General features: G+C 39.9%; 1 protein-coding gene across 4 annotated transcripts in view; it reads left to right on the top strand.

Annotated features, from left to right (window-relative positions):
• AHCYL2 (adenosylhomocysteinase like 2) overlaps positions 1-14,419 on the top strand; it is a 178,472-nt gene that overhangs the window by 144,659 nt on the left and 19,394 nt on the right. For all 4 annotated transcript variants that reach the window (XM_028165190.2, XM_028165189.2, XM_007177175.2 and 1 more), the window contains exons 7-11: positions 2,004-2,110; positions 3,903-4,019; positions 7,419-7,482; positions 7,960-8,048; positions 10,730-10,800. In XM_028165190.2, coding sequence (XP_028020991.2) covers positions 2,004-2,110; positions 3,903-4,019; positions 7,419-7,482; positions 7,960-8,048; positions 10,730-10,800 — 448 coding nt within the window. The remainder of the gene's footprint in view (positions 1-2,003; positions 2,111-3,902; positions 4,020-7,418; positions 7,483-7,959; positions 8,049-10,729; positions 10,801-14,419) is intronic.

Genomic DNA, 14,419 nt, shown 5'->3' with positions numbered 1-14,419 from the left:
AGCACACACTGCTGGAAAGGTTGACGAAGAGAGTAAGACAAGGGTAAGAACAACTTGGAAACAGGATCCATATCTTTTTGGATCCTGTCAAGATCTAGTGCTTTTACTTGCTTGCCAACTTCAGGAAGATTCCCAGGTGACAATAATTTTCTGCAGTAGGACGACAGGGTGAGAATTATGGGCTACATTCATTAAATAAATATTGGGGATAGCACCTACCTGCCTGTATTCAACACCTGTGTTAAAAGGGAAAGGTAGATGAGAATACTGAGACTAAGACACAGTCTTTTTTGTCTCTGATCTTTTGTGTGGCTAGGGATCAGAGGCTGCAAGGAAAAACTCCATGAGGGATTTCATACATGTAAAAAGGGAGAGAGAAACTCAGAGGAGCCTTTCCGTTTCTTAGGGAATCTGTTCTGAAGGTTTCTACTGGGAGAAAATGGAGCACTATCTTATGGTATGGAGCAAGTGTAAGAGTTTTAATAAGAATCCTGCCTTGGATCCCTGCTCTCAAATAAGGTTTAGTGGAATCAGAGAAAATAGATCAACAACAAGAGCAGAAGTGGGAATTCCCTGGTGGTCCAGCGGTTAGGACTCAGTGCTCTCACTGCCAAGGGCCCAGGTTCAATCCCTGGTCAGGGAACCAAGATCCCACAAGCCGAGCGGTACGGCCAAAAAAAAACAAAAAACGAGCAGAAGCAAAATAGATCAGGTGGTAGACATGAGGTTGGAGATTTTGTGTACCCAGGGGTCCAGTATGGCATCTTTGGCACTTGTAGTAGAGTTGATAATTGATGGGACTGCAAAATGGGTGCTTGCCAGTGGAGGGCAGCTTAGTCCTGTGGGTCTTTCCAGGAGGGTGGGTGTAACAACTTGGAAAGTCCTGCCAAGCGTTTCTAACAGCTAGATGAAGGGCTGAAATGCCACAGCCTACTGCCTAATAGTATTCTAATCCGGTCTTTCTTTAGCTCATTTATAATTCAGAAACTTTCCTCTGCTGATGAAAGCTCCAGTGGGCACAGCATTGTGTTTATCTTTAATCCCAACCTGAAATAGTGATGAGCTATTCAGAGGCATGCTTGCGCACCTACATGCTGCACAGTTCCCTAGTTATTTTTAATTTGGTTTATAGAGAGTGTGAGGCTGTGCTAGGCAAAACCCTACAGTGCTGCCTGATCATTTTGGATAGGAGAGTGCCTGTACTTTGGGAGACGTAAAGGATTAACGAATACACGTTTGTAAGCCATTTTTCTGGGAGGGAGACTAATTATCTGGCTTTATTTAAACTAAGCTTTTACTGATGATATTTAAAGTCCTGAATTCAACCAATATAAATATGCTAATATCAAGTTTAGGCTTTCTGACTACCAACAGTACAGCCAAGAGCTAATGGTCTAGGTAATCACTTAAGCTATTAGTCCGTAAGAAAATCCTCATTGCGCTGCTGTATATTTTGATCCTAGTGGGTATGTCATTTGGGAAGGTCACTTGGCTGTGAGAATTACAGTTGGCCTTTCATTTCACTGTTTTTTTGTTTGTTTGTTTGTTTGTTTGTTTGTTTTTGACTGCATTGGCTCTTCGTTGCTGTGCGCGGGCTTTCTCTAGTTGCGGCGAGTGGAGGCTACCCTTCATTGCGGTGCGCGGGCTTCTCATTGCGGTGGCTTCTCTTGTTGCGGAGCACGGGCTCTAGGCATGCAGGCTTCAGTAGTTGTGGCATGTGGGCTCAGTAGTTGTGGCTCACAGGCTCTGGAGCGCAGGCTCAGTAGTTGTGGCGCACGGGCTTAGCTCTTCCCCAGCATGTGGGATCTTCCCGGACCAGGCCTCGGACCCATGTCCCCTGCATTGGCAGGCAGATTCTTAACCAGTGCGCCACCAGGGAAGTCCCTCACTGTTTTTTTTTTCTTCAGTGTAATGACTGTTGGTCATTATACTGACTCTTAAGTTACTTTGCATAACCATTTGGGAAATTTGAAATATGACATTATTGATGCTTATTATTGCAGATCTTGGATGATGGAGGGGATCTTACTCACTGGATTTATAAGAAGTATCCCAACATGTTTAAGAAAATCAAGGGCATAGTGGAAGAGAGTGTTACTGGAGTCCACAGGTAAGATTTGACATGGGTATGCCTGGTTTTGTGCAGCCTGGACATATATTCTTTTTTTTTTTTTTTTCACAAATTTTTATTTATTTATTTATTTATTTATGGCTGTGTTGGATCTTTGTTGCTGTACGCAGGCTTTCTCTAGTTGCGGTGAGCGGGGGCTACTCTTTCATTGCAGTGCGTGGGCTTCTCATTGCAGTGGCTTCTCTTGTTGTGGAACACGGGCTCTAGGAGCTCGGGCTTCAGTAGTTGTGGCACGCGGGCTCAGTAGTTGTGGCGCACGGGCTTAGTTGCTCTGCGGCATGTGGGATCTTCCTGGACCAGGGCTCAAACTTGTGTCCCCTGCATTGGCAGGCGGATTCTTAACCCCTGCACCACCAGGGAAGCCCCTGGATATATATTCTTACAATCACATACTTATAGAATACATTATGTTAAAAATTGAAACCTGATCTGAAATGATGAGATATGAGTCTGCACACTTGTTTTTTAAATTAACAACACAAATAGCAAACTTAAAATAGTGAGGGGGGAGTAGCTAGGGGAATAAGTGTAGTCCTCATGTTTTCTAGTCATTGTAGTACAATGACCGCTTGTCCTTTTTGGACGAATTCATTTATTCAACAGCTATTTATTGAACTTCTACAGTGAACCAGGAACTACTCTAAGAACCATGCTAGGGATCTAGCAGTGGGGAAAACAGACAAAAGCCTGGGCCCTCATAGAGCTTATGTTCTTACACAGAGAACAAGGATTTAGCTTCCTGTTTCTCAAATGAGCATTAATTCCCTGAGTAAAATTGTAACCATTTCTGTTTCCTGTTCTTTACCCAGAAAGAACTGAAAGTTTTAGGGAAGTAAATTCTGAATAAGCCACCATACTGCTTCAATATACTGTGATCTTTTTGAATGTATAAAACTATGGATTGTCCCATATTTTCAAACTTTTAGAAAGGGATGAATTTTGAATAAAACTCCTGATTCTAATTTTTAGTTGACTCAGTTTAAATAAAACCCCTATATACAGATATACATAATTATAGGTATATGTATTGAAGTTATAAAATTGAGACTATTGGAAAGTTAAACTATTTGAAAGTTAAAATTTTTGCATTAGAGTAGTGGGATTAAAATAGTACTTAAAGTTTCTCTTTTTATAATTAAAAAGGGAAATAAAACTAATAAGCAATTAAAAATTTTACATTTTTTTTTCTTTTTTATATTGATTATCTTTTTTTTTTTAATTTTTATTTATTTATTTATTTATGGCTGTGTTGGGTCTTCGTTTCTGTGCGTGGGCTTTCTCCAGTTGCGGCAAGCGGGGGCCACTCTTCATCGCGGTGCGCGGGCCTCTCACCATCGCGGCCTCTCTTGTGCGGAGCACAGGCTCCAGTCGCGCAGGCTCAGTAGTTGTGGCTCACGGGCCTAGTTGCTCCGCGGCATGTGGGATCCTCCCAGACCAGGGCTCGAACCCGTGTCCCCTGCATTGGCAGGCAGATTCTCAACCACTGCGCCACCAGGGAAGCCCAAAATTTTACATTTTAATGCTTAAAATTTAGTGGTGGGTCAAAGATTTTCCCCATGTGCCTTTTGATTAATATCTTTATTTCTAAGCTGTATACAGATTCTGGAAAGGTATTCTTTATTTCTCTGTATACACCTTATAGGATGAAACTAGTTGTGTCTCAGGCTCTCATGCCTGCTCAATTAACTTATTTGTGAAATTTGATATGAAACTGATGGTAGATTGCAATATCTCATTGTTTTATGTTCTTCTTGATTTCCTTCATCCTCAGGCTGTACCAGCTATCCAAAGCTGGGAAACTATGTGTTCCAGCCATGAATGTCAATGACTCAGTCACCAAACAGAAATTTGACAACCTCTACTGTTGCCGTGAATCAATTCTTGATGGGTAATGTTTTGTTGTCTTTGGGATGAACTTGAGTTGTTGAATTGAGGTTCTAAATATTTTGGTTTTGGTTATTTCTAGAAATGATTCGTGTGGCACCTCTGGATCTATTACTACATCATACTCAATATTTTGTAACCCAAAGCTACCATTGCTGTCACTGTTACATCACACTCAATATTTTATGACCCAGAGCTACCATTGCTATCACTATTTCAAGCAAATCTATTTTACTTAAAAAGTCAGACCAGCCCCTATCTATTGGTGGCAGAGTTTTTACTTTGTCACCCTATCAGGCCTGGGAGTCAGTAACTAAAGTCATTATAAATAAGTAAGTATCTTTGATGGTTTAGGAAAAGGTTCCTGGTATTTCTCTTCCAGGTTATGTTGTCAGTTCTTAAGCTCCAACTATCATACAATTCTCTGGCCATCTGGAAAGCTGTGGTGAGCACAGGGTTATTTCCCAGTGGCATTTGTAGTTTTTCAAATCTGTAAGGACTGCAAGTCTGACAAAATCTACTTATATATAATATACCAAAAACTGTGTTTGTCCAGTGTCCAGTTTCTGTTTCTACACTTGTGTCCTGAAATTCCTTCATTCTTGCTGGGAAGACTCAGTAATTCCCTATGTGAAACCATTAAGTTGGTTTAGAATATTGCCAAGCCAAGTGGTTTCCATCATGTATTAGTTAATGGAAAAGTGAAGAAAGGGCCTGTGGGCCACATTACTAGTCTGAACCCCAGGCAATTTGCAACACCACAGGCACTGGCGCAAGAAGGACTTTGGTTTAACAATTGGCTCTATCATTTATTAACTCTAAGACCTCAGACTAGTTATTTAACCTCTCTGTGCCTATTTCCTCATCTGTAAAATGGTGACAGTAAGACCTATCTCACAGAGTTATTGTGAGGATTAAATGAGATAAGGTATGAATGCTGGGGATCAATGTTAGTTCCCTTGCCCTTCTTTCTAGAACCCGATATAGTAAGTTTAGGATTGAGTTAGATCTTATAAGAAGACTTTTACTTTGAGATCTTTTTTTTTTTTTGTGGGGTGGAGGGGGGTGTTCAATGCAAATTCAAGCTATTTTTAATTATTACTCCTATAGAGTCAGTAGTATTATCAGATAGATTGGACATTTGAGTGAATCCTTACTCCATCAGGCTGTTTACAGACTGTCCCTAGTTCTGTCCACATATAACTGTTATTGTGATGCACAGCTTTGCACCTGATAATAATGATTTGGATATATACTCACAAAAATATTTACTCATCCACAACTGTTTCTTATAGATTTTTCAACTCCCAAATCTGTGAGCCTAAAATCTGCCTATATTTAGTAAAAGATGCATGAAGGTACCTCTACTAACTCATAAACATGGACAGAGTCCCTCCTAAGCAGTGATTACTCTGTGGATAAGAAAGATACTTTAACATCAGAAATGTATGAAAGTGAAAGTAAGATGGAAGCAGTGGAGCTGGAGTTAAAGTTAATAAAGAAATAGGAAAACATCACCCATCTACTGGAAACCTGCTGAGTAGTAGTAAGAGCTTGTTGGCATTTTCAGATGGTGAAAAACTTTCCAGTTGGGTCATGGGCAGTTGCTCCTCTCAGAGGAGTTGAGATGTGACTGGGCGCGTTCAGGGTGGTACGACCGTAGACTCAGAGGAGTTGAGAGTAGGAGAAGTTAAAGAAGAGGCAAAGTGTGCTCCAGGGAAGGCTGCAAAATAGAGAGTCCATATGAGGAAGGGATTAGGGATTGAGCTTCTGTAGCTCTGAGCTGGTTGCACACTGCACCATAAGCTATGAGGGAATGGCCCCACTCAGTCCTAGAGGACACTTCTGTAATTGGTCTGCAATGCCAAAAAGCAAGGCAGGTGCAGCCTTATGGAGACTGAGGAAGGAAGACTTGGTAGTAAGAAAAAGGATATCCCAGATAGGATTTTTAGATCATAAAACAGATCGTATTTCAGGAACTCTTCTAGAGAGTTCTGGGGCTAGAAGAATTAGAGAGAAGTCAGAGACTTGGCATGACTCTTATACACCGCCAGACAGCTTACACTCATATCCCCAAAAGTCCTTCCTTGACGGAGGTCTTTTCTATCCTTTATCCTTGAACCTTGAGGCAGATCTGGGTCCCTCAGATCACAAGGAAATCACTGCCTAACTGGAATCCATCCTGGTCTGTCATCCTATCATTTGCAGAGTAGTGGTGTTGATGAAGTTTCCCTTCCACCACACAGTCATTTGTAGTCACAAAGAGAGAGTCATCTTCCTTTGGGAAGAGAGTCAGAAAGACTTGTGGGTAGTCAAAGCAAAGGAGGCTCAGAAATATGATTATTGATTTCCTTGCTGTGCTGAGCCAGTCAAGGACCATTCTAAGCCATGGCTTTTGAGTATGGTGGTAGCCCAGCCAGACTTACCCTCTTCACTCAACAGAAACTGCCTCTGCACTTAATTGATATTTATTGAGTTTCATTGGAGTTCATGGAGTTATACTAGTTCCTAGTGAGTGGAGTTGTCAAATCATTAAAAAGATAGGATTTCTACTTTGCCTTTGGGGCATTTATAGACTTTTCAGCAGGAGAAGTTAACAGATGAGTAGAAAGACCTACAAATATTTGTCGGAACCGTCTGTCTCAGAATGGCAGGTTTTAGTTGAAGTTTCTTCTGCCTAGCCAGGGCTTCCTAGAGAAGGGAGACCAACTGACCCTACAGAGAAACCAGAAACTGCTCCTACAACTTCTTCCAAGAGACCCTGAAAACAGTAAGGACCTTTATTCTAGCTTCATAGAGAATCAGAGACAAAGAGGTAGAACATGTCTGAGAAGGACTCAGCCCAGAAAACTCACTACCTCATGTAGTCAGTGTTGGTGTGTTTCAAGGCTCTTCTCCACCTTGTTGCCCATTACCCTCCCTGGTGAATTAATGTGGGACCTATTGGCAATTTTGATACTACTAAATGTAGGACTCATTTATCAGCGTTATGTTTTATGTGTCTAATTCAATAAGCTACAACATTCACATTAAGCCAGAGCTTTGTCACCTGCTAAATAAAAATTACATTTATGTTTAAAAGTTACTTTGTGGTCTATAGCTTCTTCCCTTCTGTACCACTCCCAAAACAAGGGGAACAAAAAGAAAAAAGGCCTCACATAGAGATGGAATTGATTGGATAGCATGGATAAGAAAATACATATTTTATTGAACGTTTCTTTCTAGTCATTAAATAGTTTCTCTAAGATAGAAACCAGGCTTGCTTTCAACATTAAAAAAAAAACAAACAAAACAAAACCCAAAACCAAAAAAAACCAAAACCCAAACATGAAAACAAAGGGGCTCAATCTAATCTCAAGGGAGAAACAAGAGATTTTTCTGATTTAATTTTTTTCCCCCGTAGACTTAAAAGAACAACAGACATGATGTTTGGTGGGAAGCAGGTGGTGGTCTGTGGCTATGGAGAGGTAAGGTTTAACCTTTCAATTATTAGGTGTTTAAAATGTATTTTGCTGAAATATACTAGAATTTTTCACTTGTATGGACATAAAAGTACATTCATTTACCACTTTAAATGGGAAAAAAGTAACTTCAGAGGCCCTCTGGTTAAAGTACAATCTTTCTTTTTCCCTTTGCATTTTTGCTATTTTTTCTTTAAGTTGATTTTCTGACTGTTCCAGTGCACTGTTTGTGATGTTCTTTTAGCTTGTGTTTTGATTATAGATCGTTGAGTGTGGGTGTTCTTGTGCACATGCATGTGCTAAGCAGGGTTTAGGAGTTTATGAACTGCATTCATTTTATTTTTTTCTTATTTTTCCCTAAGCGTGAATCTATTCAGTGAAATTCCTTTTGGGGGCGGAAAGGGGGGTACACTTTACCAGAAGCTTTGAGAAACTGTTTTCTTTATGACTTTCCTTATTATGTGTACTTTCTCCTCTCTTCAGGTGGGGAAGGGTTGCTGTGCTGCCTTAAAAGCTATGGGCTCCATTGTGTATGTAACTGAGATTGACCCCATCTGTGCTCTTCAAGCCTGGTAAGCATACAAAAGGAGATTTGCTTTTTCCTCTCACCACTGTCTAACATATGATCTTCTAACTGCCTCCAAAGAATGGCCTAGTTAATGCCACATTTCATCTTAGAGGGGTCTAGATCCTGAGAAGCTGCCCAGATCCTGAGAGGCTGCTATTAACTGTAAGCACCTGTCTTTCAAAGATCTAGGAGCTCTGCTCTGAGAGAGCAGAGACTGTCAGAAGCTACAATTTAGAACTCCTGTGGCAATAGTAACAGGGGTCGCCTTGAGCCAGAGAGCAAGTAGCCCCTTATCAGCTCCACATGCCATCCTTCTCCCTTTGAAAACAATGATCAAAAAAGACATAGGCTGGCATCAGATCGTTTCTGAAGTGATGCACTGAAAAGAGCGCTTCTGTCACATTCCTCCCCAAAATGCATAACCTAATGTAATCAGGAGGAAATATCAGACAAATCTAAATGAAGGATAAACTCTACTAACTCTTACTGAAGGGTATATAGGAGTTGTTTGTACTATTCCTATAATTCTTAAGTTTGAAATGATTCCAAAATTAAAAGTTTAAAAAAAAAATAGTTCCTTTCCCATCTAAAAATGTGGGTAATCTTATCTACTTCAACTGTGAAAGTTCAGAAAATAATGATATAATTATTACATATGATCATACATTATATAATAAATATATAATTATGTAAAGTATAGAGGTGCTGTCACATAATAAATGCTCACTAAGTGGTAGCTATTATTAAAATTGTCTCTTGCCACCCTCAGCAGGATAAAATACCACTGTCCCTGAAAACTACTGCAAAGTCCCCGTGTCTGTAGCCTGAATAACCCACCCGGTCTTTACCATTAACCCTCCAGAGGAAGGCACCCAGCATAGACGAGGCATGGCATAAAGATGTTTCCATAACCATTTTCTCCTGTCCTACCACTCCCCACACACCGTAGCCATCAACACACAGTTTTCCCCAACAGAGTTGTTGGCTTTGTCTGAGTCAGGGCTCCAGCACACGAAGGAAACTATCACCATTCTAGCACTTTTTCAGGGTTCATTAGAGAAACCTGAATGTGCTTTAATATTGACTGAGGTACTGATTCAAACTATCTTATAGACGTGAACTGATCACTTATTCTATGTTAGGTACTGTGCTCTGTGCTGAGGATGAAAGATGAGTAGATGAATGAGACAAGGTCCCTGCTTTTAGAAGCACACAGACAAATAACCTCTGTGCAGTGTAGTAAGTGCTGTGATAGAGATAAACAGCACATGCTTCTGTAGGAGCACAAAGGAGGAATATCTAACTAAAGAGCAGGGTGGTGAGGGTAGAAAGAGGTGTCAATGGAGCTGAGTCTTAAAACTTATTTAAGTGACTTCTTAGTTTGGAAGTAAGTTTCAGGTACAGGGAACATATGCAAGGTCACCTAGGAAGTAGAGAGCATGGCATGTTTATATTTAAGAAGCTGGAAGTGTTTTAATGGAGCTGGCCGATAGGATAAATTTGGGGGAGTGGTAATACCTGAGTAGGAATCATATGTCAGTATAATCATATATCAACATAAGTATTTGGGTCTTATCCTGATACCAGACAATGTCACCGAAGTATTTTAAGCAAGGAAGTGACATGAGCCAGATGGCATTTCAGGAAATCACTCTGCAAAATGAATTAGAGAGACATAAACCTAGAGGCGATGAGATGGGGCTAGGGGCTACTACAGCAAGAAATAATAAGACCTGAACATCAGGCCTGCACGTCTAGAAAAGAGGGGATAGATTAAGAATTAAGATTTTAAGGAATTAAGGAAAAAGAATCAACCAGATTTGGTGACAATTTTAATTAGGGAGAGGTAGTAGGCTAGGACATTCTAGTTTATCTGACTCGTAGAGCTGGGTGAACAGTAATGCTGTTGATTAAGATAGAAAATATAGAAGAAGAGAAACAGGATTGGTGGTGTGGGTAAGATAATGAGTCTGTTTTCAAGCACAATAAGTTTGAGGTCCTTGTGGGACGTGAGGAGGAGCTATCCAGTAGATAATTTGATCTATGGCTCTGAAGCTTTGGAGAGATCTAAGCTAAGGATGTTATTGTGCAAATCAGCCACCTGTGAGGCATCATTTGTAGCCAAGGGAAAGGAATGGATAAGTGCCGAAAGAATAGAGAAAAGAGTACCCTACAGAGTACCAACATTTAAAGGTTGACTGAGATCGAGAAGGAGCAATCAGAAAAGTAAGAAAACCAAGAGAAAATGGTATCATGGACTCCAAGAGTATAGAACCTTAAGAATGCAAATAATGTTTAATGTAGCAGAGGATATCAAGTAATATTAGAGTCTAAGAAAAAATTGTTTTTGGCATTCAGGAGATCATCGATGATCTTGGGGAGAGCAATTTCAATGGGGTAGTAGGTTCAGGTAAAATGGCACTTTCTAGAAACCTGATTGGGGTTTCATGGTTAACTCTGCCTTCCTATTATCAGGAAGAATTAGGTCCCAGTGTTAGAAAGAACCTTTTATTTCTGTCCTGTATGAACTAAGGAAAGAGTTTGAATTTTTCACTAAGAATAGTCCAGCTGTATCAAAAAGTGATGTAGGTACCAAAGCAACTTGGGTAATAGCTTTTGAGGTTATGTGGCAGAAGGCTCCCCAGCTGCTTTTTTAGGTTAATTGATCATGCTTTATTTCTACAGTATGGATGGATTTCGACTGGTGAAATTAAATGAGGTCATCCGACAAGTGGATATTGTTATTACCTGTACAGGTATGATTATGACATATAAGGTGGGGTGGCACTTGGGAACACTTTCATGGAACAAGTGAAAAATGACTGGAAATGTTCTGAACAAAACCAAACTCTAAAAGCCAGAGATAGTAGTCCACAAAACCAATCTTTCACATTCTTCCTACCTCTTTAGAACTCTGACCAAAAGTATACCATTAGGTCATCCCTAGAGGAAAGTTTCTCTCTAGTCTTTTTAACTGTTCCATATCTCCATCCATCCTCAGCTACCTAGGAGATGGCTACCAGTGAGTTTTATTTGGGAAGCTAGATCTTAAATTTGTACATTTTTAAAAATTTTACTTCCAAAAGTGATGTGTATTTCTCTCTAGTCCCTGTAATTAAAGCAAGGCTAGAGCAAAATTCTTTGTAGTTAGAGAAAGTGGAAAAGGTAGTTGTGTTAATTCCCAAAGAGGTAGATTTTGAGTTTTAGAGAGGAATGTGCAGATATGGCTACTTTCCTTGGACTGAGATATTTTATCTTTATGTTAGAACCAAAAGCCATTGGAATATTGGGTTTATTTTATAATTCTATTTTAAAGGAGGAAAATCCGAATATTTAAGAATAAAACTAGGGGCTTCCCTGGTGGCGCAGTGGTTGAGAATCTGCCTGCCAATGCAGGGGACACGGGTTCGAGCCCTGGTCTGGGAAGATCCCACATGCCACGGAGCAACTAGGCCCGTGAGCCACAATTACTGAGCCTGCGCGTCTGGAGCCTGTGCTCCGCATCAGGAGAGGCCGCGATAATGAGAGGCCTGCGCACCGCGATGAAGAGTGGCCCCCACTTGCCGCAACTAGAGAAAGCCCTCGCACAGAAACGAAGACCCAACACAGCCATAAATAAATAAATAAATAAAAATTAAAAAAAAAAAAAGAATAAAACTATTATTTGTAGTCTCAAGGAGAGCTGGGGGCAAAGAGGGACCATAAGAAACTGTCCTTGGGGCTTCCCTGGTGGCACAGTGGTTAAGAATCTGCCTACCAATGCAGGGGGCGTGGGTTCGATCCCTGGTCCGGGAAGATCCCACATGCCACAGAGCAACTAACCCCGTGTGCCACAACTACTGAGCCTGCACTCTAGGGCCCACGAGCCACAACTATTGAGCCCGTGTGCCACAGCTACTGAAGCCCGTGTGCCCTAGAGCCCATGCTCTGTAACAAGAGAAGCCACCGCAATGAGAAGCCCGCACACCAGAACGAAGAGTAGCCCCTGCTTACCGCAACTAGAGAAAGCCTGCCCACAGCAACGAAGACCCAACACAGCCAAAAATAAATAAATAAATTTATTTTTTAAAAAAAAGAAAAAAGAAACTGTTCTTGTTTCACATCAATCCTTCAATCTCTTTTTTTGTAAGTAGCTTTATTGAGATATAATTCACTTACCATATACATTTTACCCATTTTAAGTGTATAATTCAATGTTTTCTAGCAAATTCACAAGATCATACAACCAAGACAATCAAATTTTTTTATTGAGATGTAATTTACATACCATAAAAGTCACTCTTTTAAAGTATACAGTTCATACAGTTCTGCAGCCTGTGGAAGGAAAACCACATTCACAGAAAGACAGACAAGATGAAAAGGCAGAGGACTTTCTACCAGATGAAGGAAAAAGATAAAACCCCAGAAAAACAACTAAATGAAGTGGAGATAGGCAACCCTCCACAAAAAGAATTCAGAATAATGATAGTGAAGATGATCCAGGACCTTGGAAAAAGAATGGAGGCAAAGATCAAGAAGATGCAAGAAATGTTTAACAAAGACCTAGAAGAATTAAAGAACAAACACCTAGCAGAATTAAAGAACAAACAAACAGAGATGAACAATACAATAAGTGAAATGAAAAATACACTAGAAGGAATCAATAGCAGAATAACTGAGGCAGAAGAACAGATAAGTGACCTGGAAGACAGAATGGTGGAATTCACTGCCGCAGAACAGAATAAAGAAAAAAGAATGAAAAGAAATGAAGACAGCCTAAGAGACCTTTGGGACAACATTAAACACAACAACATTCGCATTATAGGGGTCCCGGAAGGAGAAGAGAGAGAGAAAGGACCCAAGAAAATATTTGAAGAGATTGTAGTCGAAAACTTCCCTAACATGGGAAAGGAATTAGCCACCCAAGTCCAGGAAGCACAGAGAGTCCCAGGCAGGATAAACCCAAGGAGAAACACGCCGAGACACATAGTAATGAAACTGACAAAAATTAAAGACAAAGAAAAATTATTGAAAGCAACAAGGGAAAAACGGCAAATAACATACAAGGGAACTCCCATAAAGTTAACAGCTGATTTCTCAGCAGAAACTCTACAAGCCAGAAGGGAGTGGCATGATATATTTAAAGTGATGAAAGGGAAGAACCTACAACCAAGATTACTTTATCTGGCAAGGATCTCATTCAGATTCGACAGAGAAATCAAAAGCTTTACAGACAAGCAAAAGCTAAGAGAATTCAGCACCACCAAACCAGCTCTACAAGAAATGCTGAAGGAACTTCTCTAAGTGGGAAACACAAGAGAAGAAAAGGACCTACAAAAACAAATCCATAACAACTTAGAAAACAGTAATAAGAACATACATATCGATAATTACCTTAAACGTGAATGGATTAAATGCTCCAACCAAAAGACACAGGCTTGCTGAATGGATACAAAAACAAGACCCATATATATGCTGTCTACAAGAGACCCACTTCAGACCTAGGGACACATACAGACTGAAAGTGAGGGATTGGAAAAAGATATTCCATGCAAATGGAAATCAAAAGAAAGCTAGAGTAGCAATGCTCTTAACAGATAAAATAGACTTTAAAATAAAGAATGTTACAAGAGACAAGGAAGGACACTACATAATGATCAAGGGATCAATCCAAGAAGAAGATATAACAATTATAAATATATATGCACCCAACATAGGAGCACCTCAATACATAAGGCAACTGCTAACAGCCATAAAAGAGGAAATCGACAGTAACACAATAATAGTGGGGGACTTTAACACCTCACTTAAACTAATGGACAGATCATCCAAACAGAAAATTAATAAGGAAAAACAAGCTTTAAATGACACAGTAGACCAGCTAGATTTAATTAATATTTATAGGACATTCCATCCAAAAACAGCAGATTACACTTTCTTCTCAAGTGTGCACGGAACATTCTCCAGAATAGATCACATCCTGGGTCACAATTCAAGCCTCAGTAAACTTAAGAAAATTGAAATCATATCAAGCATCTTTTCTGACCACAATGCTATGAGATTAGAAATCAGTTACAAGGAAAAAAACGTAAAAAACACAAACACATGGAGGCTAAACAATATGTTACTAAATAATCAAGAAATCACTTAAGAAATCAAAGAGGAAATCAAAAAATACCTAGAGACAAATGACAATGAAAACACGACGATCCAAAACCTATGGGATGCAGCAAAAGCAGTTCTAAGAGGGAAGTTTATAGCAATACAAGCCTACCTCAAGAAACAAGAAAAATCTCAAATAAACAATCTAACCTCACACCTAAAGGAACTAGGGAAAGAAGAACAAACAAAACCCAAAGTTAGTAGAGGAAATCATAAAGATCAGAGCAGAAATAA

The sequence above is a fragment of the Balaenoptera acutorostrata genome, chromosome 7 (genome assembly GCF_949987535.1).
Source record: "Balaenoptera acutorostrata chromosome 7, mBalAcu1.1, whole genome shotgun sequence".
NCBI lineage: Eukaryota > Metazoa > Chordata > Mammalia > Artiodactyla > Balaenopteridae > Balaenoptera > Balaenoptera acutorostrata.
The sequence above is the reverse complement of the archived record's forward strand: the minus strand, read 5'-3'. Positions and strand labels throughout refer to the sequence as shown.